Genomic DNA, 26,777 nt, shown 5'->3' with positions numbered 1-26,777 from the left:
GGTGATAAAGAAACTGAAAAAAAGTTTTTCAAGAATAGTTATATCTCTCTTCTTTCAGTAGCTCAATATACTGTGGAATTAAAAGCAGCTAGAATGTTATTTTGCACCTAGTGGATTCCTGTTTAATTGTAAACATATCAGTTCTCATAGGAGACATGCTGAAAAACTGCTCAGTAGCTTTGGTGTGCTTTTTCTCCTTTAAATTGAGGGTAATGTAAAACACATTTTTCCTATCCATCTGTTACTTCTATGCACTTGCCATGTTTGGGACAGAGTTAACTTTAAACATACCAGTGGCATCACTGCTTACTTTTTTTTCCCTCAGTCTGCATCCTTTACTTCAGCTATGCTAATTAGTTTAATACCTGAAATATTAATATTTATGTAAAACTGCAAAGCTGGTTAAACAGTGAAGAGCAGAGCATTTCTGAGGCAGTGTAGACAACATATCCTCACTGAAGCGTTCATTCCACAAATTTAGAAAGGTACAAACATATGTTATGATAGTGTATGTGAATTCTATTTCCTGATTAGTTAAAAATACCATGATATGCCATTGCAAATTTTTAATTATTTAGCATATATCTTCTGTTATTGACTTGCTATTTTTGAAATCTGTCAGTTAACTAAATGCAGTTTATGAATTTAATCTTCGATTGGTGTGGCAGAGCTCAGACAAGTAATGTCACAAAAGGATATTATTTTTTTGTGCATTGCCTCTCTGAATAAAGACCTAAGTTGTATGGATATTCTTCTGTGAAAGCTAAACTTTAACAGAGAAGTGAGACCATTCTTTTGTCCAGTCTGAAGTAGAAAGGCAATATTCTTGAAGACTTTAGGATTTGCCTAATCTATGGTGAGTATGATCAGATGAGCACTGGCAGTCACATTATGATGATTAAAATGTTCTCCTTGGTTGCAATACTAAATAAAATGGATTAGCATGCGCCAGCAGGAGACCAAAGAGTATGCCTGCAATTCATTAATGTGCCTTGTAACTGACACTGTAACTGTCTAGAACCCAAAGCACTTAAAAGCAGGTGATTGATCATAATGCTTTTAGCTTGCAGTAGCTGAACAAGCAGAAAAAGCACAGTGTTCATCATAAAGAAAACTGTTTTGGCATTCATGGGTTTCTTTTGCTACTTCATTTTGATTTTCAAGGTTGGGTGGTCTCACTTCAACCTCTGTTGGAGTTCATCAGAGTAAGGACCATTGGAATTTGTTTAAGATGTCCAGAATTTGTGTTCATCCCTCTCCCCCCCCCTTTTTTTCCCTTCATACTCTTTTTCACCCCACACCTTTTTTGTTACAAATAGTTAATCGTAACAGTGGCCACTCGCTCTAAAACTGTTCTCTTCTGCTCAGCGTGCACTGGAAATGTGAACAGTCTGTGCTGGCGGTGGAGAGAGAGCAGGTTGGATTTGCTGTTGGAATGCTAAAATAATTATGCCATTTGAATTTTCATCAGTTACGTGAAGGGGGTGGTTTAAAATAAGCATTATAAAGATGATCCTTAAAATACTGAGAACTTTAATAGCCTTATAGCTATAGTGACATTTTAATCTTTTGAACCTTAAGTAAATTCTTTTTCACTTGTGCTGGTTTCTTTATGTTGTTTGGAGCGGTGTGGCATTGTTCACGTAATAACAAAGCATTATTTTCTTTTCTCCACTATCTTGTATCTACAAACTTCATTCTAAATAAAGTAACTATCCTTACAGCAAAAGGAAGGGAATTTATGATTTACAGCATAGTAAGAATGTGGGGAATACCCCAGTGTGCTCTCTCAGCAGTAATTTCTGTCCATGGTTAATAAATTGCTAGGCCAACAATTTTGAACTTAATCAACTCAAACTGAATTATTGCCTCATGAAACACTTCAATGCCATTGTTATTAAATTAAATTATCTCTCTTAAATATTTTATATGCAAAATAATATCTTGTTAGAGGTGGCAATTTTTAAAACTCATTCATTAAAAATATCCAATAGATATTTCCAGGGAACTTCACTCAAGAGTTGTTTCCATCTCAGCATGTGGGTCAGACCTCCCCCTCCACCCCCTAGATCCACCAGAATGATTGACTGATGGATATCTAACACTTTTAAAGAAACAGTTGAAAAATATTACATGTACTGAATTGTAACAAAGATCAAGCTTTGTTACCTTCCCTTAAGGTGGAAGGTTGCCAAAAAGTTGGCAGTGAGCAGCTGGGGGACCATGTGAACAGGCCTGGACAGTGGTTGAGAAGGAAAATATATTCAGCTTAATGACAGAAGACGGAAAGCAATAATTCAGGAAATAAAAGGTGGAAATAATCTTGTTTGTATTTTAGGTGATGCCTAGTGACATTAGCGTGTTTTAGCATTTCAGACAACTTTTATTTGGTTGCGTGTTTCTTTTTTTAATCTCTTGGGGATCTTTATGTTGTACTTCTGCAGTATTTCTAATAAAAGTTGCTTCAGAAAAGAAAAATATTGAGCCAAAGAACGTAATGACTGACAAGTGTGCTTTACTCATGGAGATAAACACTTTAATTATTGACTTTGCTAATTCTTTGGGGGATTCTGAGATCTAATATTTAACTGACTATTACAGCTCCCATCCATTTCTTTGTTTAAGGTGAGTTAGGCTAATAAAAAAAATACTTCTGTCCATTGGATATGACTCCATTCTGATTATGGCAAAATTATTGTCTCAGTCTTGTACCGTCCAATGTTTTCAAATTGTACAGATTTCTGTACTCTGCATCTAGGCAGAGAGCAGTCTATATCCACTATACTGCCTTTGTCCGTGTTTATACATGTCTACAGTCTAAGTTCAGTATGCAGAGCTGTGTTAGAGATACGTGAGTGAGGTTTGAAGAAGGTCTTGAAGCAGTGCGGCTGCATTGGTATAATTAATATGGCTTTATATACTGCTTCCTGTTTCACAATCAGCCTGTCTGGCACTTGTTTGAGAGGCTCTGCAGGACGTTGTGTGATCATGAGAGGTGTGATGTTTTTTCCAGCCGAGGGCTGTAATTCCTTGCCATGGGGTCATAAAGAAGTTCAAAGGCAGATAAAATGACAGCAGTCAGCAACAGCAGCTCAGTTCCTGCAACACAGGAGTAATTGCAGCCCATTATTACAATTGACTCTCGCTTCTCTCCCCTGAAGGAACTGAGCAGCTGCCAATTTACTGGGCTGCAAGAAAACTGATGAGCCAGGAGATGGGGGTCATAACGAAAGTTGAGAAACTGATCAAGGCAAAATTCATTAGTCCTGAGTAGCCATAAGAGAAGAGAAGGAGACAGTGCTGACTGGTCATCACTGATGCCCAGGTGGGAGATGGATTCTGACTTTCACCTTGCACTTGTTTTTTCACAAAGAGAAGCAAGGGGGGTTCTAACATCTTTTGTCTTGTTTTATTTAAAACAAACCAACCACACAGCAGAGGTACCTGCCATTTTTATGTGGCTTATCTAGAAAAGACTTATTTCACCCTGAATAAATACATCAGCTGTTTCTCTGTGTTTTTTCCTGTGTGCTCTGTAATCATTCCTGTGATCAGGTATTTACAGGTTTCTCACTTTCCTTCTACAGCTAAAAAAGGATGATATATAACTTGCTTCATATTTTCTGTTTTACTTAATGACAGCATGCAATTGGTAAAACTTAGAAGCCTGATTTGATAATGATCCCAGGTACCTGCACTTGCTTACGGTAAATGTGTACAATTAGCAGTTTAGGTGTGAAACTTGTGTGTCTTTATTGGTGTTCTCAGGAATAAATTCTAATGCTGAAATAAAAGGGTTACATCTACACAAAGCTCTGTTTCAGAGGCTCTGTTTTTTCATCCTTCTCTCACTGATGAGGTATGGAATGTCAGAAACATACCTAAATATATGCAGGTGAAGCTGTACTGGAATTTTACAGGGAGAAGAAAAAATAAAGGTTAATAGAGTGCAGTATGGGTACAAAACCAGAAGGTGTTATCTCATTACAGTTAAGCATGATTCTGTGGTGCTGGCTGTTCAGGTCTTCTAATTGTACAGGTCTTTCATCCGCAGGCCTAAATTTCATTCTCCTACACTGCATGAAGATGTATTTTAAAATTAACTTTAAGAGGCCTGCACAGATTTTGTTCTAGCTGCTTGTCCTTCTAAATGGAAAAGTTAAAGACTCATTTTCAGTATATACAGGGCAGTTTAAGGAAAGCTGTTGCTTGTAGGATCTAAACACAGATACCTGGGGTGAATCTCCAGCTCTGTGAATGTCAGTTGGAGCTTTGCCATTAATGTCAGAATTGGCAGTTTTTCATTTTAGCCCAGTATTTTGTTTCATTCCTGAATTCTTGTTCGTCCTAGTTTCTTAAATGGCATGCACATGCTGGGAAAATACACCTTCTTATAACTTCACTGTGTTTGCAGATTGCAGCTGCCTAGTCTTGCTAATATAGAAGGATTTTTTGGAAGATTTTCTGTTCTCAAAAATCATTGTAGCATGTTACAAGCCTCCCCACCCACAGTTCATACAAAATGCTGCTGCTGGGTTTCTGAATATCCTGGAATGGAGCGATTTTATAATTCTGATCCTAGCTCTGTTTTACTGTTTGTGAGATTCTCTTTTACAGTGTTATCTTGATCAAGCCTTTGCAGTTTTGATGCAACTTCTGTGTGATGAGATGTACCTGCATAGCTTCAGTTATGAGCCAGAACAGCTTTTTCAGAGCTGTGCTTCATCATGACGTGAATTGGCTTCAGTTTGCTGGTGTCTAGGTCAGGATGTTGCCTGTAAATCACTGCTTCACTTTTTTTTTGTCACTTTCTGTGAACAAAATGCCGCTGTAGGTGCTCTTCTTTACTAATCTCTGATTTGTAAGGTATCTTGGCTTATCTGAACATAGTAATATGTGTATGTTTCAAAATAATTTTTATTCTTTATTATTGCATGATTTTAAAGGCTGTTCTAATAGAACGTTGAGGAAACAAATTTTTAAACTTGCAAAATATGGAAGTTAAGCTTCTATTTGCTGCATTACTCAGAGTTTATTAATGGTTTTAGAATAACAGTTTTAAGTAGTGATCAAGGCCTGTTGCCCCACCCCAAGAATGTGGTCTGAAACAGAGGTAACATTGCTGTTGGCAAGTTTTGCTTTTTCAGTCTCTCATTAAAATCAGATGAGCAAGATTTATTTCTTCCTTGTGTAAGGAGATGGATGGGAGTGAGAGGTCTGAGAAGTGAAAGGAATGCAGGAGACAGGTGGAATCATTGTGCTACAAGGGAGCCACGTGTCCATAGCTTATTCTGGGTCCTGCAAAACCTTCCTGTATTGTTCATTGTGTGACAGTGGGATGCTCAGTGAAACAAACAAGATAAATGTAGAAATGATAAATGGAGATAATTTATTAAAGATCATTTAATTTTCAGTGTTCTTTCTACCAAGTAGTCTTCTCGTTAGTAACACAGTATGAAAGTTATTTGAAAGGAGTATGTATTGGGTTTTTTTACAGATTGGGGTTTTGGTGGTTTTTTTTTTCTTTTTTTTTTTTTTAACTTCTAACTTGTCATAGTATTTTCTTTAGAGTATAGTTGCTCGGTATTTGTACAAACAGTTTGTATTTTTCTGTTGGATGTTAGCCTTTCCTTCTCATTAGCTGAAAATAATTTCATTGCAAGATTGCATTTACTTGATTTTTACATAAGGCACTTCTAGCTCATAATTTTTGAGTTTTGGAAGACTAATATTCATAAAAAATTTAGACTGTTATGTTAATTAAGACAAAGGCATTTTGGTTCAGTAAGGCTATAGTAATTCTAGACCCAGTCCTGAAACATGAGTATAGTGCAGATGTTTTAGAGCTGGACCCTTGTTTTATTTTTGACTATCATAAGAATATTTGAATAGCTTCTCTGTCATTATATGTGGTTATTCTTTATTTGAGTTGTGAATGCCTTTGATTAAGTTGTCTCTAGCTGTGATGATTGCCCTTCTTAGCTTTAATCATTGTAAAATCAAAAGTGAAAAAAAATCACTAAAAACCAATGGCAATGGCTTTTATATGAACTCATAATAAAAGTTATTTACGATGGATTTACTAGGAGTTCAGTAAACTCTATAAGCATTTAATACTCTAGTTGTTTCAGTGTTTAGTGAAAAGTAGATTGCTTGTTTGTAAACTGCATTGATTTGTGAAACCCTTTTACATATTTACTTTTATACTATCAGTGTTTCCCTTATGTGGAATCATTACCTTCATGACGAAAAGCCTAGGCAAATGTGAAAGTGTATAGCTACTAAGCAGTCGCTGTTTATGTGTCCATTAATGATTTTGCTTTACAAAAAATCAAAATACTTTCTGTGCATTCATCAGCTATTTTCATCCTTGTTCCATAAAGACAAATTAGTATGTGTGAATCTAAAGCCAGCAGAAGAAAACATTTTCTTTAAAAACAAATAAAAAAGAAACACCCCCACCCACCCCCCCCGCCCAAACCACACATACACACCCACCCCCCATGCCCCTCCCAATTTTTGGTTGAACTAAATGTTTTCTTCCCTGTCTTCCCAGGAGAGAAATGCTGAAATGACTGACTAGGTCAGGAAAGATTCCTGCTTATCAAAAGCTACTGTGCAGCGTTGCTGTTGTCATGGCATCAGCCCTCTCTTAGTCCAGGCACAGAAGAATGTATGACAAAACTGTTGGTGCTGCTGTCCCTTCACTGTTTTAGAATAAATATTACAGAAGTGGGAAGAATTCACAAATCATAGTTTGGTCTTCTTAGGTTTCTGATTCTAGGCATTGGTGGGAAGTTGTGCTTTACATTGGCTTTTAGAAAATGTCTGTATGTCCATGGAGTCTAAGGCATGTTCTTCAAGTTATTGGGCATGCATGCACACACTCCAAATACGGGTCTTCTGCTAAATATGTTTGTATGTATTTTGCTCTTTTGATTCAGATATTTCAAAAGTTTCTGAATTCAAATTTTAAGCAAATCTGAAATTTCATGGGTTTTAATGTTTCCTTTCTGCTAGGGTGAATATTTTTTAAACAGATGAGAATTTATATGATCTGGCCAAAAGCTTTTGTGTGGGTCTGTGCTTTCTTTAGCTTATTTTTTTTTCCTCTTAAATTAAAGATAATAATGTCACTTGTTAAAGTGAAAGTTTTCTCTTCATGACTGTGTGAGCAGCAGGTGTTTAAAATCTCCCTAGCTGGAAAAAGGACTGTTAGCACAATGCAGATCTCTCTCTGTATTTCATTAAAATACTCCTAATGAGGTTTTTTTTTTTCTGTGTTCTGTTGCATTTTTATCATCTGAGAAAGGCCATTCAGTTTGATAGGATCAGAAATCTGGACTGTTTCATTAACATTAGCAGGGAAATCCCATAGTATCCAGTTATGATAAAATGGGGTATGTTTGGAATACCACCAGGTATTTGGAAAGTCATAGATATTTAAAGCTTTGGAAAACTTTCTCCATCAGGTAGTATTACATTTGCTAATACTTACTGAAAGTGAAATCATGAATTATTTTTACTTGTGTAAAAGGACTGTCAAGGTTTGGGGGGGGAACACGACTCCTCTCATTCTTTCCCCTGCTCCAGCGTGGGAGTCCCTCTCATGGGAGACAGTCCTCCACAAACTTTCTCCAACATGAGTCCTTACCACAGGCTGCAGTGTTTCTCTAGCTGCTCTCGCGTGGGTCCCTCCTGTGTGTTGCAGTCCTCCCAGCACCAAACTACAACAGTGGGGGCTTCTTCACATGGAGTCCCAGGCTTCTTCAGGCACAGCCAGCTGCTCCAGTGTGGGGTCTTCCGCAGGCTGCAGGTGGGCATCTGCTCCACTGGTGACCTCCATGGGCTGCAGGGGCACAGCCTGCCCTCTCACCACAAGCCACAAGGGAGTATCTCTTCTCTGGCAAACCTCCCCCCTCCCTCCTTTTTCCCACTGACCTTGGTGTTCACATAGGTGTCCTCCTCACAACTCCTCCTCCATGATTCCCCTTCTTAAATAAGTTATCACAGAGGCACAGCCACCATCGCTAATTGGCTCAGTCTTGGCCAGAAGTGGTTCTGACTTGGAGCCAGGGGAGCTTTGAGAAGCTTACGGGGGGCCACCATTGTAGCCCCCTCCCCTGCTAACGAAAACTACCTCCACACACACAAACCCAGCACATTCCACCCCTTGCCTCTGCAAATCACATATTCAAGAACTATCATTAAAATCCACCGTCATTACATAAGACAGTATTCACAAACTCAGTATTCACTCACATCAACACAAAACCAAGAAACCAGACATAAAAAACCCCTTCCCCATGACAAAATAAAAATAACATATCACAATACTGAAACACAATCCACAGAATCCACCCCTCATCCCTCTACCACAGTTACAACAGGAATTCCAGAGATCATTCTGCTAACAGGGTTCAGTTGGTGTTTTGCTCATTACCTCTCCCAATTACTGTCCTTATTGTCTTGCATTCCTCTGCCCCACCTTTCGTTCCAAAAAGGACTGTTGTGGTTTGAACCTGTCTGGCAGCCACACAGGTGCCCGTTAACCCTCCCCTGCCCGGGGGCTGGGGAGGAGGGCAATTGGAGGGGTAAAGGGAGACTCATAGGTTGAGGTAAAAACAGTTTAATAATTGTAATAAAATAATAATAATAATAGAAAGTAGAACTGGATAATGAACAGTGCACAATGAGATTGCTCACCACACACTGACTCATGAGCCCATTCCAAGGTAGCGATCCCAAAATACCAAGATCCTGCAATCACAATCCCAGAAGCGAGAGAGAACCCCCTCCTTCCCGGCCACCTCTTCTTTATATACTGAGCATGACATTACATGATATGGAATGTTACATTGGCCAGTTTAGGTCTGGTGCTCTGGCTGTGCTCCCTCCCAGCTTCTTGTACACCTGCACACAGGCAGGACATGGGGAGTTGGAAGGTCCTTGATCTCTTAGCAACAACTGAAAACATCACTATTATCAACATTCTTCTCATACTAAATCCCATACTAAATCCAAAATGCAGCACTATTCTAGCTGCTAAGAAGAAAAATTAACTCTATCCCAGCTGAAATGAGGATGATATCATAGAGTTAAATTTTATTTTACTGAAGTAGGAGGTAGTAAATAAGTTTTTTATCTATACAGTGAGGACTAATTGTCTTAGCACCATGCTGTTTGCAGTCAGTAAGTAAAAGCATTGTCCTTGATCAATAATACTTTTTAGTGGTCAATGTCATATTTGTTTATCTCCACAGGTAAATTAGTAGGAAAGCAGTAACTGCATTATCTGGAGATTTTTTTGGTTCATTAGGTGATCTTTGCCACTGGGGGTATCATACCAGTTTTCTCTTATTGTCCGGTGACAACTGTACAAAAATGTCTATAAAGAGGTTCATCAATTTTGCGTGACCACTGCTCTAGATTTTAAAATATCAAACATGTTCACAATCTGTCCTTCCTCTAGGAGTTCAAACATTTTGTTAGAAGTTTGTCCAGACTATGAATATGTAGCAAGATCTGTGGTGTGTATGCAAAGCTTCAGCAAGAGAATTACAAAGATGTGAATTCAGAAAGCCATAACTGTATGTGGTACTTTTAAAATATACAGATCCTTCTGGTCTCCAGAGAACAGTCTTGATAAATCTTCCAAGAAGTTTTCCAGTTGTGAAGCACTTCCAAAGAAGAGTCCAAATGGCTACTTAAAATTTTAATAGTAATAGTTATGTTTTAAAATGGCCTTGTATCAACAAGAGGTGCTTGCTCCAGGGGGAGTGTTTAAAACTATATTTGAGTTTGAGATGGTGGCTGAAGGGATACCTATGTCAGCTAAATAAAAAAAAAAAAAAATCATAGGCAGGTGGAAGGGGTCAAACAGTAACAGTGAGAAAACCTGAGGAATTTCCAAGTAATAATAGGTTTCACATATGTTAAACTGGCATCACTTTGGAATGGAAAATGTGTGAAGCCAGTAGCAAGAAATGAACTCTGATACAGAATGAATTTCCATGTATTGAGTTCTGTATCTTAAGGAACATGATTGTCTCTTTTAATATGAGGCAATGCTATAAATGGCCATTGGAATATGAATAAAGGTGGAAGTCATGAATATAGGCTGTACTTGCACATGACAGGCTTTGAATTTTATTTACGTATTTATTTAGCTGCACTATCTTTATGTCATCTCATGATGTTTCATGGAGCTGCAATAGTAAAGATCATAGCCCAGGCGGGCTGCAGTTGCTTCATCCTCTCTAGCTAATAAGATGCTGATTTCTGAATGAGCTCCACGCTGCAGAGGAACCGTGCTGGAAGGGAGTTACCGTAATTGTTCAAATTGGAGCTTTGTCTGCACTTGCCTTTCACATGGCAGGGGAGGGTTGGCAACAAAGAGAGCAGTTTTGTTTCTCTTGCTTGGTATCTGTCAGGGTATTTGGGAAGATAGCAAGGCAGGTTTTATATGCAGTGTTACCAGCTTGCTTTTGATGCTTGGTTATGTCTTGTGTGCCCTAGATGTGAGACACTTGCTTTCCTAGTATGTTGAGTGACATGAAAAAGAAAGCATGTGCATGCAGAATGGAATACCGTCTGAATCACACTTTCTGTACCTCAGCTGAGCTCTGAATTGTAGAATAGTTGAAGAATTCAGTCATTTCAGTATTTTTCTAAAGCAGCAATGATAATTACTATTGGACCTTTAAGTCATGAACTCTCCAGTAATAGCTTTAAATTGTTTTGTGTTAAAATGTACATCTTTATGTAGAATTCAGTTCTTTACATTGCTGCAACAGCTCACACAAATTGTTTTGGAAATAACAAAAAGGTTATTGGACCATCACTAAATGGCATAGCATACAAATTATTTGTAATGACAAGGCATGGTTGCAGCATGTTTTCCCCCCCCTCCCCGTTCCCTTTCAGCATGTTTCTGCACAAGTGAGAAGCTTGTGAATATTTGGAATTATCTTTTCCTCTCCTCTCTGTTGTTGTCTTCTTGCTTCATTTTTGAGGATTAAGAAATGGAAGCTTTTAATTTATGTATGTATGTATTTGTAGCTGTTGTCTCTGAACACAACTTTCCAGATTGTATCATTTTGTCTTAATTTTAATCTTAATCTTTAATTTTAATCTTAATAAACTGTGACCATACACAAAAGCCTTTCTTTTTGGGACTGGAGAGGAGAGGAGTGGGGAAACTTAGAGTCCATGTCCTCTGCTCTGATTTATGTTCCTTAAATCTTGTTAAGACCTGAGGTATTCAGTGGCTGCTACTATGTTGATTTGGATTGAAGCCAAGCATCTATCTGGAGTAGAAATTTACTTGGGGTTAGGTAGGGAGACAGATGTTCCTGTGACTATGTAAACTTCATTTTTGGGGAGAATTTAGCTGAAAACGTGAAAATACAAAGACGACCTGTGTGAAACAATATTAGTACAATTACAGATTTGTGCACCCACTCTAAACATGGGAAAACTAGTCTTATTTCTAAACCCTTAATTTCATCCAGTTTATACAATTTAATATTGTGCAGTAGTTATTAATGATAGGTATTAATAATATAATATGCTATTTTCTTCTACAGGATCGCTACCTCATTCAGTGCATTGTTTACTTAGTAACTGTTTGATAATTTTAATTTCTTTTCATGGAGTAACCTGTGCCTTTTTTATTGCACACTGTTGAAAAGTTCCTTACAGAAAGAATCCTTCACCAGTAAAGGAACGTGCTCTGAGGAAATGATCAGTAATTGCTGTGTTTGGCCATTTGAGGAACAATGATTAATTTATTTTTCATCAGTTCCTGTTAGGTAAAGGAACCCGATTGTTTCCTGTATATGACCACACAGTTACAAGAAACAGTATGAATGATTGAAATATCCATATATTTTGCACTCTCTGTTTTCTCTGTCTTGTATGGGGGGTTGGAAGGGAATAGTTTTCTGTCAGACTATACCTGCTCAAAATGCTGCTTTCACAGGTGTCAGCTGAAGTTCCAGTTGCTCAGCAGTTCTGCAAATCAAACCCTAGAGCATAAAGTCAGGTACTAGGAAATGAAAAACATACAGTGAAATGACTGTGTACTAAGGCTTTTGATTTACACTGAGTAGAAATTGGCAAAGGCAAAGACAAGAGCTAACTCTCCAGGATAGTAAGTATTCAGTCACTTTAATTATGTGATCCTCCTTTTTTTGTATTTTGCTGCCAATACAGGAAGGGGGCTTTCATCTTCATGTGTCCTAGATCCATCCCATACAACAAGCAAGGCATGTGCCTGATGGTGCATCATCAAGTGATTTAAAATTGTATTGATACTGCGAAATACAAACATAGCTGCTGAAGTGAGGATTCTGAATTACTTCTGTAGTAAGTGACTAGAGAGATTTGTAACTTGTATGAAAAGTAACATCTAAGGTTGTAACTACCTTGGAGTGTTGGTCAGGAATGCATTTTTGAAACAAATCTCTTAGTTGTCCCCACTTCTTACGTGTTGGCTTTCATCATAGAGCCATCTCAAAGTACATGTACTAGATTTCTTTATAATGTAATGATGTAGTGGGATGTGCTCCAGTAGCATATCCAATACACTCCACTGCAAACAAACCGACTGCATGGCACTGACTAAGTGGCCCTTTCCACCTTTTGCTCCCTCCCTTCTTTTAAACCTCCAAAATTATGCATGTGAGGTTGTCATTACAATATGTAATAATAATATTATTGCAATAATAGCAATAATAGCTCAAATCACTTTCAAGTGGTTCTATATGGGATGCAAGAATTTTGCTTAGTGAAGTAAAGAACCTAAAATTGATGATGTGACTACCTCACATATTATAACAGATGAGCACAAAGCTATAGGGTTAACATACACAGAGAGATTGAATTCTAGCTTCTCCTTGCTCATCAGGGCTTGAGTTGGCAAACTTCATGTTCTTTTAACATCATTTTTTTGTGTGTGTAATTATATACTATATGCTTCACTGCGGCTTCAGTTTGAGACCTCATTTGGAAGACTGTAAGAGAGACTACATATGTCTTTACTTGTGGGACTTTTTATTTCAATCCATGATATGTAACTATCACCTAAAATCTATATTAAAATATTTTAGACTGTGATGAGGGACGTAAGTCTCTAAAGATTTGAAAAGCCTGATGAAAGGTAACTGGGGAAGCTAAGCCTAAGTATAGTTTAAAAGGAGAGTGAATCAGTATAAACTTGTGGAGATGAACTAATATCAACAAAGTAATCTCTGCATTACTAGCCCCTGTTTTTCAAACTAATACATAAATATGTCTTAATTTTCATTAATATGGAAATTCCCATCTTTCTGTTGCAGAAATTAACCTTCCTTAATAGCTGGAAAGGCTGAAATATGTACCTCCAATTAAGAAAGAGAGGAGAGAAACTGAGTGCTGTATCTGAAGGATTCTAGTTACTGGCTTTTCATCTCTCTGGAATAATTTGTTTGTTTGAAGGGAATCAAATATCATGGGGCTATCATGAAGGAAGAGTCTAAATCATGTTAAATTCTTAAAGGAATTCTCAGATCTTTCAGAAATAAGTCAGTCTAATTGTCACAAACTTCGTGGTAGCTTTCCCAAAGTAAACCTAAAGAGCTATTGCAAATAGAAAACATAAATTAAAGGAAACGTGTAAGGTCATATTTTGGAACTCTAATCAGAGATATTGTGATTAAAGGTCAAGAACCTTCTGTGTATGGGCAGTAGGACAAGAGTAGTGTCAGAAATATGGATGGGCCTTTTGTAAATTAGTGGTATGATGGTAAGAAAGATGGATGTTAAAAAAAGCACTTGTGTGCAGATATAAACACACACATTCACATATATACATATATATACACATATACATATACATATATATACACATACACACATGTATGTATATATGTAGTATATTCTTATTGTTGTATTATCTGGTACCTCTTACCAGGTAGGCTTAATTGGACCCTTATTACGTATGTGTGCGTGTGGGCACACACATCCTTAAATATGGTGTGACCTCAAGATCTGACAGCCAAAGACAAAAAAATCAAAGGGACCATGATCTCTTAATTCACAGGAAGGAAACTGATGTGCAGTGAGACTACTCAGTTGATGTAACAATTTCCAAAAGTGCTATGCTCCCAGCATACACCAGTACTATTTCTGTAATTCTGAGTTCTGTACTTCAAAATAAGCTAAAACTACATATTTACATATGTATGTATATGTGTGTGTGTGTATGTAGAAATATATTCTCTTGAAATCATGGCAGCAGTTTTCCTTTTGCTGTTGCTGTTATCCCCTTAGTCCTCCAGCAAAAAACTGAGATAAAAATATGGACTGATTTCTAATGTGAAAATAATAGTTAGTTAACCTTTAAAATACAACTTGGGATTTATTTCCAAGGACTGTTATGTGAAGCATAAGGCTAAACTTATATTTGTGGTTGGATTTTTTTTTTTTTTTTTTTTTTGGGGGGGGGGGGGGGGTCCGAGATGTTTTCCTGAGGCAAGGTTTTTTTTTTTTTAATCAACTTTATATATTGTGGAATTAATCTTAGAGTCATAGAAGACAGCACATCCAAAGACATGATTATAACTGCTAAAACAGTAGAAGTTGAGGAACACAAGCAGCAGCTCTAAAACTCCTGTGTTCAGATGAATTTTGATTTGACTAAACCAACAAGAATGCCAGCCTGAGTGTTACTACTGCAAAACTGAATGGAGGAGAAAAAATAAGAGAGAAAAAGTATTATACTTTCAAGGGAGAAGAGTAGTGTTGTAGAGGAGGTCTGTTCATTAGCTGAAAGCCACAAGATTCAGTCTCTGATTACATTTGCTTAAGAATTCCATAGAGAAAGATGCCTAGGCCTGTCTTTTTAAGATGACATACCAGAAGTTATGTGTTTAGCAACTCTGAAAATTAGTCTATTTTAGATGTAGCTGCGTGATTTTATTCATACATGTACTTAAGTTTTCCCTAACCTTGGTGTTTATTTCTGTGTCTGTAAACAGTGGTGATATGTTAGAAAAGGTATGAGACTAATTTTGAAGCTCCTTGAATTTCATCCAGAACAGAATTGAAGAAAGGTTAGTAAAACCTGTCTCAGGGTAGCTTTTGCCTATAATACATAAAGAGAAAGCAATTTTGTACACTAATATGCACTTTATATATACATGTTAAAGGTATCTTTGAAAAAAAGAAGTTATGTAATTTCCAGTTTATATACAGATGACAGGTTTTCATAGGTTATGTCTTTTTCAGACAGGGCTGATAATGACAGCAGGACTCACACATTAGAATCATTTCTCCTTCAGGAAGGAACAACAGCTTACCAGAAAGCCAATACTCATAGTTAACTACTTTGCCCTATTAGTATTCTTAGCCTTCAGTTAACTGTGCTGTTTACAGAATACTTTTGATCTATTATTATATCTGTAAAGAATTGTTTTTTTTTTAAAAAAAAGCTTTTATTGTCAACCCATTTTTCAACCTTTCTTCAAATTCATGAAGGCAGTATAAATATAGACATATTTAAGACATACATATTTAAAAAAAACCCTCAACGCTCAGCTTTCTCTGTGCATTTTTGAAACTTCTTAAACTTTTCTTCTTTTGTCAGAAAGTCTTAACATAGTTTAATTTATCTGAAACAATGAGCTTTCAGTCTGTAGAAGCAAGACAATTCTTACTCTGAAAAGATACTGCTTGGTCTTGCTGTCAGTACATTTTGTATAGTGCTTGAATGGCCCTATTGTCCTCTTGTGCACTCAAAGTGAATGAATTTATCTTTCGAAGTGGAGCATTTCTTTCTTCTCTGTACCAATTCCCACTTCTGTTTCTGAAGGAGAGCACAAGACTGCACTCCTGAAAGCATATAATTCGGAACCTTGAAAATTAGATTCCACTGTACGTGTCGCTCACAAAGCCTGGTTTATGCCAAGTGTTGTACAGTTACCCTAAAGAGTTTGGACCACTACAGAAATAGCTTCACTCTAATGTACCAATGAAATTGGCTAATTTGCCACCATCTTCAGTTCTGAAAAGTGTATTCCTCACTTCTGATTTTTTAATCTTTCTGACATTCCTCACACTGAAATTCAGTACTGTAAGTTCTTACACACTTAATTTAAAACGTAGTAGTTATTCTCCCTTCAGTGAGATTCTTCATACACTGGGTACATGTGCAAATTTTGGGGGATTGGTGCTCCAGCTAAAGGTAAAGACTTTCAAATTAATGCATTTCATTTCTAGAGTGCTTTCTTAGTTCTGCATTGTTAAGTTCAGTACAACAAAGTTTAGTGTCTGTCTTCACAGACACAGATGTGTGCCATCTTCAGTCTGCAGGGTCCTTCATGCTGCCTGCTCCCTTTTTGCTCCAAGGAAAGTGGTTGCAGCTAGCCGTTTGAAGGCATAAAAAAGATAAGACTGAAGGGAATATAGGATAGAAATTTTTGAGAAGGAACAGTATGGACTAGGTAGATGAGTAAAGTTTAGTTACCATTTCTTTTCTCTAACATCATGTAATGAGGTGCTGTTATCAGGCAAAAAACCCCCCCCAACATACATGCACAAAAAGAAGTACTTTTTTGTACAATAAGCATTTGGGAAATTTATGAATCAGGATGCTGTGGAGGCCTCAAATCATGAATTTGTTTAAATTCCTTGAGGATGAGTCTGTCAGTGGCTAGTAAGTATGATGGGCTTGCTGCAACTATTTGTTCAGAAACTTTCCTGGGCAATGAATGGATTGAGAGCAGCCCTGCAGAGAAGGACTTGGAGGTGTTGGTGGATGGAAAACTGAATATAAGCCAGCAATGTATGCTCACAGCGCAGAAAACCAACCGTATCCTGGGCTAGCAGGCTGAGGATCACCTAGGACCTTGATCACCTAGTCCAACCGTTAACCTAACACTGACAGATCCCAACTACATCATATCCCTAAGTGCTATGTCAGCCCGCCTCTTGAACACCTCCAGGGATGGGGACTCCACCACCTCCCTGGGCAGCCCATTCCAACGCCTAACAACCCGTTGTCCTGGTTTAACCAGGATAGGGTTAAGTTTCCCCAGCAGTGGGGGGGAGCTCTAGCCGGGTTATTCAGATACCATGCGGATGTCACATCCTGGCAGGTCACATTTCCTGGCGCGGGAGCGCGGTGCACTCGTGGTTTTGTACATTGTGCTTCTCACTGCTGTATTTGGTAGCTATTTTGCTCTGTTAATTGCTATCACTATTACTGTTATTGTTATTGTTGTTGTTTGTTGTGTTGCTATTGCACTGTTGTATTAAACCTTTCCTTATTTCAGTCTTGGGGCTTTGTATTTCACTCCCTTTGTGGGGGAGGGGTAGCGGCCGCGTGGTCTCAGACCCCGGCAGGGGCTAAACCACCACACCCATTCTGTAAAGAAATGCTTCCTAATATCTAGTCTAAAAGGTTGTTCAGCCTGGAGAAGAGAAGGCTTCAGTAATTGAGGTGCAGCCTCACCAGTGCCGAGTACAGGGGTAAGATCACTTCCCTGTCCCTGTTGGCCATGGTGTTTCTGATACAAGCCAGGATACCACTGGCCTTCTTGGCCACCTGGGCACACTGCTGGCTCATGTTCAGCTGGCTGTCAATCAACACCCCTAGGTCCCTCTCTGACTGGCAGCTCTCCAGCCACTCCTCCCCAAGCCTGTAGCGCTGCTGGGGGTTGTTGTGGCCAAAGTGCAGCACCCGGCATTTGGCCTTATTGAAACTCCTACAGTTGTCCTTAGCCCATCGCTCCAGCCTGTCCAGGTCTCTCTGCAGAGCCACCCTACCCTCAAGCCGATCAACCCTCCCACCCAACTTGGTGTCATCTGCAAACTTACTGAGGGTACACTCGATCCCCTTGTCTAGATCATCAGTAAAGATGTTAAACAGGAGTGGCCCCAAAACCGAGCCCTGGGGGACACCAACTGGATTTAACTCCGTTCACCACAACTCTTTGGGCCCGGCCATCCAGCCAGTTTTTTACCCAGCAAAGCGTGTGCCCATCCAAGCGATGAGCAGCCAGTTTTGCCAGGAGAATGCTGTGGGAAATGGTGTCAAAGCCCTGACTAAAGTCAAGGTAGACAACATCCACAGCCTTTCCCTCATCCAATAAGCGGGTCACCCTGTCATAGAAGGAGATCAGGTTTGTCAAGCAGGACCTGCCTTTCATAAACCCATGCTGACCGGGCCTGATCATCTGGTTGTCCCACATGTGTTGTATGATGGTACTCAGGATGAGCTGCTCCATCAGCTTCCCAGGCACCGAAGTCAAGCTGACAGGCCTGTAATTTCCCAGATCAATCCTTCCAACCCTTCTTATATAAGGGCGTCACTTTGGCCAATTTCCAATCTGTCGGGACCTCCCCAGTCAGCCAGGACTGCTGGTAAATGATGGAAAGCGGTTTGGTGAGCACCCCAGCCAGCTCCTTCAGCACCCTTGGGTGTATCCCATCAGGTCCCATAGACTTGTGTATGTTTGTGTGATGCAGTAGATCACTGACTATCTCCTCCTGGATTGCAGGGGGATCGTTCTCCCAGTCTCTGTCTTCTGACTGAGGGGGCTGGATTCCCTCAATACAACTAGTCTTGTTATTAAAGACTGAGGCACAGAAGGCATTAAGCACCTCAGCGTTTTCCTCATCACTCATTACCATGTTTCCTCCTGCATCTAGCAGGGGATGGAGGCTCTCCCTGGTCTTTCTTTTGCTACTGACATACTTCTAGAAACATTTCTTGTTATCTTTGACTTCTGAAGCCAGATTAATTTCTAGCTTTAGATGAGATGTAAGGAAGAAATTTTTTACTGTGAGGGTGGTGAGACACTGGAACAGGTTTTGCAGAGAAGTTGTGGATGCCTCCTCCCTGGAAGTGTTCAAGGCCAGGTTGGATGGGGCTTTGAGCAACCTGATGTAGTGGAAAGTGTCAGGTGAGTTGGAACTAGATTATCTTTAAGGTCACTTCCAACCCATACCATTCTATGATTTCTGAGCTGAAAGTCCTTAAATTTCTGGCAGCTTATGTGGGAAGATAACAATGTACCTTTTCTTATTTACATTCTTTTTATGCTATCAGTAGCAAGTGTTTAAAGGGAAGCTACCGTGCTAGGTGAACTTTTGATTTGTCTCAGTGTGGTAGTTATTATTTCAGTTGTCTTCATTACTTATCATTTACCTTCAGTAAACTGTTAATCTGGGCCTAAGAGTGTATTGAACTGCTATTACCATGGCTTCTGGCAGTCATTCAGCTGTTATTTAAGAAATGAAGAATGCATTGCACTCTCGTTCAAGTACAAGTATAGTCTCATTACCTGTCTTTTAAAAGTCAGGGCTTTTTAGGGCCAATTATTTGAAATAATTGAAACCTGCATCCAATTTACATCTCAGAAACACAAACCATTTAATTCTAGAAAGTTAAAGGTGTTTTTTTTTTTTCATTTTGGTCATTTGATTTAAGACACTTCTGCAAATATAAGTGAAAATGTAGTATTTTTCTATCCTCAATCTTTTTTTTAACTCTTTATTTCATGCTTCTGTTTCTCTCACTGGTGATGTCTGATTTGAAGATTGCTTCACTGCTACAGAGCATGCTGTCAAGTTCATACTCAAAAAGAGATTATTCTGCCCACTCCTTTCCCATAGAACTGATATTTGAGGATGAGTTAGGGATTGTGTAGGCTTCACAGAACTCTGCTCTCTTCTTAGCCAGATGTGTCAGTATGAAGAACATTAATTTATAGGAAAATGGGGTTGGGGCTGAAGATGGGGGGGAGATTAAAAATGACTATGTTACAGGATATGAGGGTAGAAGAAAGGTAGAAATATTAAAAAATATATTATATGAGGAGTGGCTTAGCCAGGGTACTTGTTGAAAAGTTACTACTTTTTATAAAGGTTGGTGCTGAAATCCACACCTGGGTTCCACACTGTTACTGTTAAAGGTAATGGAAGGTAAAAAAAAATAAAATTTTTAAGTCTGGCAAGGAAGCATTAGCTGACTTATCCCACACTATGTTTAATTAGTGGAAATCATGGCATTTTAAAAATCTCATCTTAAAGTGGACACTATAATGCCTTTTAGGGCATAATTCTCTGTAATGCCTCGTGTGCTATAATTAGTACTTCCACTTGTGCGTAGACCCATATGCATTGTTTATGTCAAGTTTAGCTGTATCAATCATGTCTAAAATAATATTTTTATTTGTTCATACCTCAAATACGGGAATGAAGTGAAACAAGTTCTGTGAAGTTGTAGTGTGTTGATCCTGGCTGGACACCAGGTGCCCACCCAAACCGCTCTCTCACTCCCCTCCTCAGCTGGACAGAGGAGGGAAAATATAATGCAAAGCTCGTGGGTTGAGATAAGAGCAGGGAAGAGATCATTCACCAGTTACTGTCACAGGTAAAACAGACTGGACTTGGGGAAATTAATATAATCTATTACCAATCAAATCAGAGTACGATAATGAGAAATAGAAACTAAATCTCATCTTCCCCCCACCCCTCTCCTCTTCCCAGGCTCAACTTTAGTCCCGGTTTTCTCTGCCTCCTTCCCCCAAGCAGTGCAGGGGGATCTGGAATGGGAGTTGCGGTCAGTTCATCACACACGTTGTCTCTGCCGTGCCTTCCTCCTCAGGGGGAGGAGTCCTCACACTCTTCCCCTGCCTGCTCCAGTGTGGTATCTCTCCCATAGGCTGCACTTCTTTACAAACTTCTCCACCATGAGTCCTTCCCATGGGCTGCAGTTCTTCCTGAACTGCTCCAGCATGGGCCCTTTCCACAAGGAACAGACTGCTCCAGCGTGGGTCCCCCACGGGGTCACAAGTCCTGCCAGCAAACCTGCTCCAGCGTGGGATCCTCTCTCCATGGGGCCACAGGTCCTGCCAGGAGCCTACTCCAGCACGGGCTCGGTCTCCTTTGGGCATCCCCCTGCTCCGGCATGGGCTCTCCACAGGGTCACAGTCTCCTTCAAGGCGCATCCCCCTGCTCTGGCCTGGTGTCCTCCCCGGGCTGCAGGTGGAGATCTGCTCCATCGTTAACCCCCGCAGGCTGCAGGGCACAGCCTGCCTCACCATGGGCTGCACCACGGGCTGCAGGGGAATCTGCTCCGGTGCCTGGAGCACCTCCTCCCCCTCCTTCACTGACCTTGGTGTCTGCAGAGTTGTTTCTCAGACATAGTCTCCTCTCTCCAGCTGAAATTGCTGTTGCCTATAGCAACTTTTTCCCCCTTCTCAAATATGTTGTCGCAGAGGCGCTACCACCATCACTGATGGGCTCAACCTTGGCCAGTGGCAAGTCTGGCTTGGAGCTGGCTGGCATCCGCTCTGTAGGACATAGGGGAAGCTTCTAGCAGCTTCTCACAGAAGCCCCCTCTGCCACTACCAAAACCTTGCCACGCAAACCCAATACAGAACTATCTTTTCCATGTGAGCTTTAATGCTCACAGAATTTGAAAATCTTATGAAAAGAAACTGTGAGTGATGCAGGTTTAAATATGTATTTACTAGAATAACAATCCCCTCTGCACAGGCAGGTAACTCTGAAGCTCTTCCCCTCCAGTGCTCGTGTTTTATCAGCCCATACCCAACTATTTGTTATGTGAGAGGTAACTTGCAGGTGGTAAGACATGTGGATTTGTTTTTTCGCTTGGGTAGTGTAGTTTGTTTCTTTTCTGATGCAGTTACTGTTTCCAAGAAGTATGCTAATGTTCCCAGAAATTAAACTTGTGGAGGTGACTACCGTTAGATGAACATCTAAATCAGGTTAAGAAGATACTGATGGTGTTTTAATGGATCAGAACTAACATATGTGCCTATCAGTTTTTCCAAAATTCATGCATTTGAGAGAGCCTCACAAGAGCTCACTGAACATTTTATTTCCCAACTGTGTTAATGTAAGATTGATTTTTAAGTACATTGTTCCATGCAGGGGGAAAAAAATAATTCCTCCTAGTTTAGGGCAAAGATGCTTAAAATTTCTAATAATTAAGTCACAGATAACCCTTTGTCTATTTCAGCTGCTATATAGGACTTTTTAAAAATACATTTGACATGTTTAGTTCACGTAATACATCAGAAGCATAAGCATGTAAAGATATAAGAAATAATTTTATACATAATATATTTTTTTAAAATAGTCTGTATGAAAATAGGCAAAACTGCTGTCAAGGAGAAGGATTTAGATGTATAAACATTATTTAGTCACCAAAGCATGTTTTAAGCTAGATGCTCCCATAGTTTTGGATCCACATTTTAATGCAATGTTATTTAACTTTTTTTTTCCCTTTATTAATAGTTATAGTGTGTGTTTTTTCTCGTTCTATCAAGTAAGGTCATTCTAGCAATTAGAAGCGTAGTGTTTGGACAAAATGTAGTGTAAGTTTTTTTTATCCATTAATGAATTAGAAGGAGCTTGCGTGTTGTGGCCAAAATGTGTATTACTGACCTTCAATTTTTGGATCATGCTAATTTAATTGTTCTGTACATGTTTGATTCTTCAATGATAAAACCCTGAACCTTTATTTCTTTTCCTTAGGATTTTAAGACAGGATTTGGTATCACTTTAATCTCTATGAATGTGGCAAATGTAAAACAAGTGGATCGGACTGCAAAGCAATCCTTTGAAATAATTACTCCTTATAAAAGCTTTAGGTGAGAACTTCAATATTTACATTACAAAATATGCAAATAACTAATACACTAAAGAAATACTTGCTTTGTACTAAAGTGACTTATCTAGTTTGAATGACAAGGGAATATTTTCATTAAGAATTCTCAGCATTTTTTTAAAAACCAGAAAGATTTTCTTCCCTTTTGTTTAGCTGTGTGCTTCATCTGTTACCTCCCTGAGTAGACATCCTATGTGCAAAGGTTTATATTTTTATGTAGACTTCCTTGTTCATTGTGTGCAAGGGCAGAAGAAAAAAGTAACTAACAATCTGACACCATGTTAAAGAATAATAAACTGCAGTAATGAAATAATGCTGCATCCATTTAATATTAAGCATTTTATTTGAAAAGTGTCACTTGGACCATACCTGGTAAAAATCCTTCATTGAAATCAGTAGAAAGTTTCACTTTGGCTGATGCTCTGACCTGTAATGGTTTTTAAGAAAATAAAAGTATATGCCAATAAAAGCATTTTTTTAAGTGTTGTAGTGTTTCTTAAATGAAATTTCAGTAATGCACGAGAAGAAATTGCTTTGTTCTCCTGGACTTGCTAAATGTTAGCAAAGAATTTCCTTTTGCTCTCAGTTGACTAGAGTAGCAGGCAAATTAGTCTTGATCAGTGATTTGAATCTGTGACTAGTTGGTTGATAGCTAGTTCTTTGACTTTCTCTAAGCCATCACCATGTTGGTGTTTGCTCATTACTATTCAGATTTTTCAAAAAGATCAATTTAAATGAAAATAATTTTTTGGCTGTCGTAGTTGCTAAGTCCATTTTTACTCCTAAATACGTCTTCGTGTTTCCTTAGGTTATTCTATGCTTTTGTTAAAGTTCAGGCTTTAAGTTTGGGATGTGGTAGCATAAAAAGATTGAAAGTAACTCAGGAACGTAACTTGAGCTTTACAGAAGCTATGTAGCTCATGCTAGTTGTGGTTTTGTTGAAAACTGAATACAAAAACAGAGAGTTTTCATTGACTAAAAATACAAAATAATAGATTCCATCTTCGTATTTATATCTGTGTAGAGGAAGATTTTTGGACTGTGATTTTGGGTGTAAATATAAGAGAGACTACAGACTATGTTTAATTGGGCTTTAAAATAAAGATCAATAACACAGACAAGTCAATTGTTTCAGCTTTACAGCAGAGTCGGAAAGAGAGAAACAAGACTGGATTGAAGCACTGCAGCAATCGATAGCAGAAACTCTGTCTGATTATGAAGTAGCTGAGAAGATTTGGTTCAATGAGTCCAACAGGAGCTGTGCTGACTGTAAAGCTCCCAGTCCTGACTGGGCATCCATCAATCTCTGTGTTGTCATTTGTAAGAAGTGTGCAGGTAGAGTAATTAATGACAGGCTGTGTGGGTTCTACAAAATGTCATATTTGCATATCTCTGTGTGTCCTTGAATTGGCTTTTTTCATTTTTACAGTGCCATCCTTGTGAAAGTTTTGACAAACAAAAAGTGAACATAACTTTTTTTTTTTTTATTTTATACCAAGGTCATCCCTATTCTAAAGCACTTCAAATGACAGGTCTGTAAGGTGTTTGGTTTCCCTCAGATGAATAATCCTTCACAGTTAGTGAAAATTAAGACACACTAGCACTTGTGGGAAATGGCTGGCTTTTGCAAGCCTGGAAGCTAAAGTATAACAATTTTTAGTGTATAAATTTGGGATATTCTGTTACATCAGGGTATATTTTACTGCTAGTAGGGATAGCTTCTTCAGAAATTACTAAAAATCTAGTTTTATATTTAAATATGTGCTGAAGCAGTAAATTCAGGGAAATAATTTATAACTCTAGACTTTCTTTCAAAACAAACCCTCCCAAAAGTGTTCTACATCAGTCTACTTTGTTTATTCATTACTACCAAATGCACTTTTTTTTTTTTTTTTTTTAATTTTGGTTTTTTTTTCGTGCTTTTATTTTATGTTCAAATGTCAAACCCACCCTTTTTTAAAAAAAGCAATTAGAATAAAATTGTCTTCATTAAATTTTTTTGTTATCTCAGCAGAAGAGAATCCCAGTTTAAGTGCTTTAGTTAAGTAAAAATTCTCTTGGACTTACAGGACAGCACAGATCTTTAGGACCAAGAGATTCAAAGGTCCGGAGTCTGAAAATGGATGCCAGCATTTGGAGCAATGAACTTATTGAGGTATGTTGTGATATTCTAACTCTTTGTTTCATCTTGAAAACTACTGCATGAATAGCTGTTTATTGCTTTATTCACAAGAAGACTGAACATATAACTGCTAAATAACATGCTGCTGTTATAGTAAACTGGATGTTTCTGGGAATAATGTACCTTTGTGTCATTCAAAATACTCATTTGTTTTGATAACCATCTGTACAGTCTCTCTTAGTATATCTCCAAGCATCTAGTTTTTTGGGGGAAAAAGAAATAAAATGCTTTTGGAGAGAGTAATCATGATGGGCAATATTGGGAAGGGGAAAAGAAAGGAAACTTCTCACTACCAGTTTAGGTGCTTGGGGTGTTAAAAAATGGTGCTGATAGAGACGGTTGAGTCATCAGTATTTTCTTTAAAACATACCTTAGTCTTATCTGACTTTTTACTGGTATTTTCTAATATGTATTGAAATATTATAACTGGTTAGCCGTGTAAAGCTTAGTTGATCTTGATGGTAAATGATGACCACAGACTTTATTATTCATTTATAGATGACCATAGGCAGTGACTGAGAGAGGCTTCTGTCTCCTGCATACAATTTTCTTTTCTTTAATAACTTTCTTTTTCAACTTTTAGCAGCTGAAAACTATTTATAGGCTAGCTTCATATTCTTCATGCTATTTTACTTATTTTTCTTCTTGCGTATCATCCAGCTCTTTATCATCATTGGAAATAAGAGGGCAAACAGTTTTTGGGCAGGAAATCTTCCTCCAGATGAAGAGCTGCATATGGATGCCCCTGCAGAAAAAAGGATAGCATTCATTACACAAAAATACAAAGAGGGAAAATTCAGGAAAGCACCTTTTGCCTACAAAACCAAGGAACAGTTGAATAAGGTAATACTAGAATGGGTAAGCCCGTACCATACCTTTTGTATTGTATTGTATCCGTGTGCAATTTGGTCATCTTGTTAAACTGGTGAGAAAGAAATTCAGAAACCTGAGTGACATTCTCACAGAGCTGAATAAGGTTGTTTTGGAGCCTTTACAGGTCTCATTTAATGATTTCTTACTTCCTGGTTTTCCCAGTTAGTTTGTTTGTAGAAGGTTATGGTACCTATATGGTGCCTGTAAATGTCTTCCAGAGCTGTCAATGAATATGGATCTTTATTTTTCTTCAGATGCACACTTTAGGGATACAGATTCACACTTCAGTTCTTTAAATTCCTTTGTTACGTGTTTTTCATATCCTATATGTCTGACATCTAACATTCCAGTACATTAGATGATTCAGTGTTATCAATGGTGAAAGTAGGTCATGTACACTTATGTAGTAGCTTGTAGCTAATTGGAAACAAGCTAAAATTAATGATGAAAACTGGGTGTTCTCACAGTTTCCGTTTACACAAATAACACAAATTCTTTACAGTTATAAAGTGGAAAATTATAATTATAATTACCAATTTCTGTGTAATTTTTGATATCTATTTGACTGACTTCTAATACCTGTTGATTTTTGAGTCATAATTGTTCAGGGTTTATGAATATAGGAGAGTTTAAATGCATATATATTACAACGCTAATGTATTCAGTTACATGAGTCAAATTAAAAGCGTCTGCAGAGACTGTGGGAAGGCAGTAACATTTAAAAGTTATTGTGGTTTGAACCAGAGAGATGTCATTTGCTTAGTGTAATTGTGTAGCTACTTGTAGTTTTAAGGTTTTGGACCAACATTTTGAAAGGAAAAAGATAAAAAGATTTGTTATGTTTATCTGTCTTCGTGTACACAGAAATGAAAGGAAACTGATGTTTTAGGATGCAGCAAGATCTTTAAATCCTAAGGAAGATGATCAAGTATCAAGATACCCTGAAGAATAGTTGCCTTATTGACTGTGGTCATAGATTTGAAGAACTACCTATGAATTTCAGTCTGTTTCATAGTAATAGTGTTTAAGGAACAAATC

General features: G+C 38.3%; 1 protein-coding gene across 1 annotated transcript in view; it reads left to right on the top strand.

Moving 5' to 3' along the window:
• Positions 1-26,777, top strand: part of ARAP2 (ArfGAP with RhoGAP domain, ankyrin repeat and PH domain 2) — a 141,394-nt gene that overhangs the window by 40,850 nt on the left and 73,767 nt on the right. The window contains exons 10-13 of the mRNA XM_074865959.1: positions 22,552-22,667; positions 23,820-24,019; positions 24,754-24,839; positions 25,527-25,709. Of these exons, the coding sequence (XP_074722060.1) occupies positions 22,552-22,667; positions 23,820-24,019; positions 24,754-24,839; positions 25,527-25,709 (585 nt within the window). The remainder of the gene's footprint in view (positions 1-22,551; positions 22,668-23,819; positions 24,020-24,753; positions 24,840-25,526; positions 25,710-26,777) is intronic.

Source organism: Strix uralensis, chromosome 4, assembly GCF_047716275.1.
Source record: "Strix uralensis isolate ZFMK-TIS-50842 chromosome 4, bStrUra1, whole genome shotgun sequence".
Taxonomy (NCBI): Eukaryota; Metazoa; Chordata; class Aves; order Strigiformes; family Strigidae; genus Strix; species Strix uralensis.
Note: the sequence above shows the minus strand (reverse complement) of the source record. Positions and strands in the feature narration are given on the sequence as shown.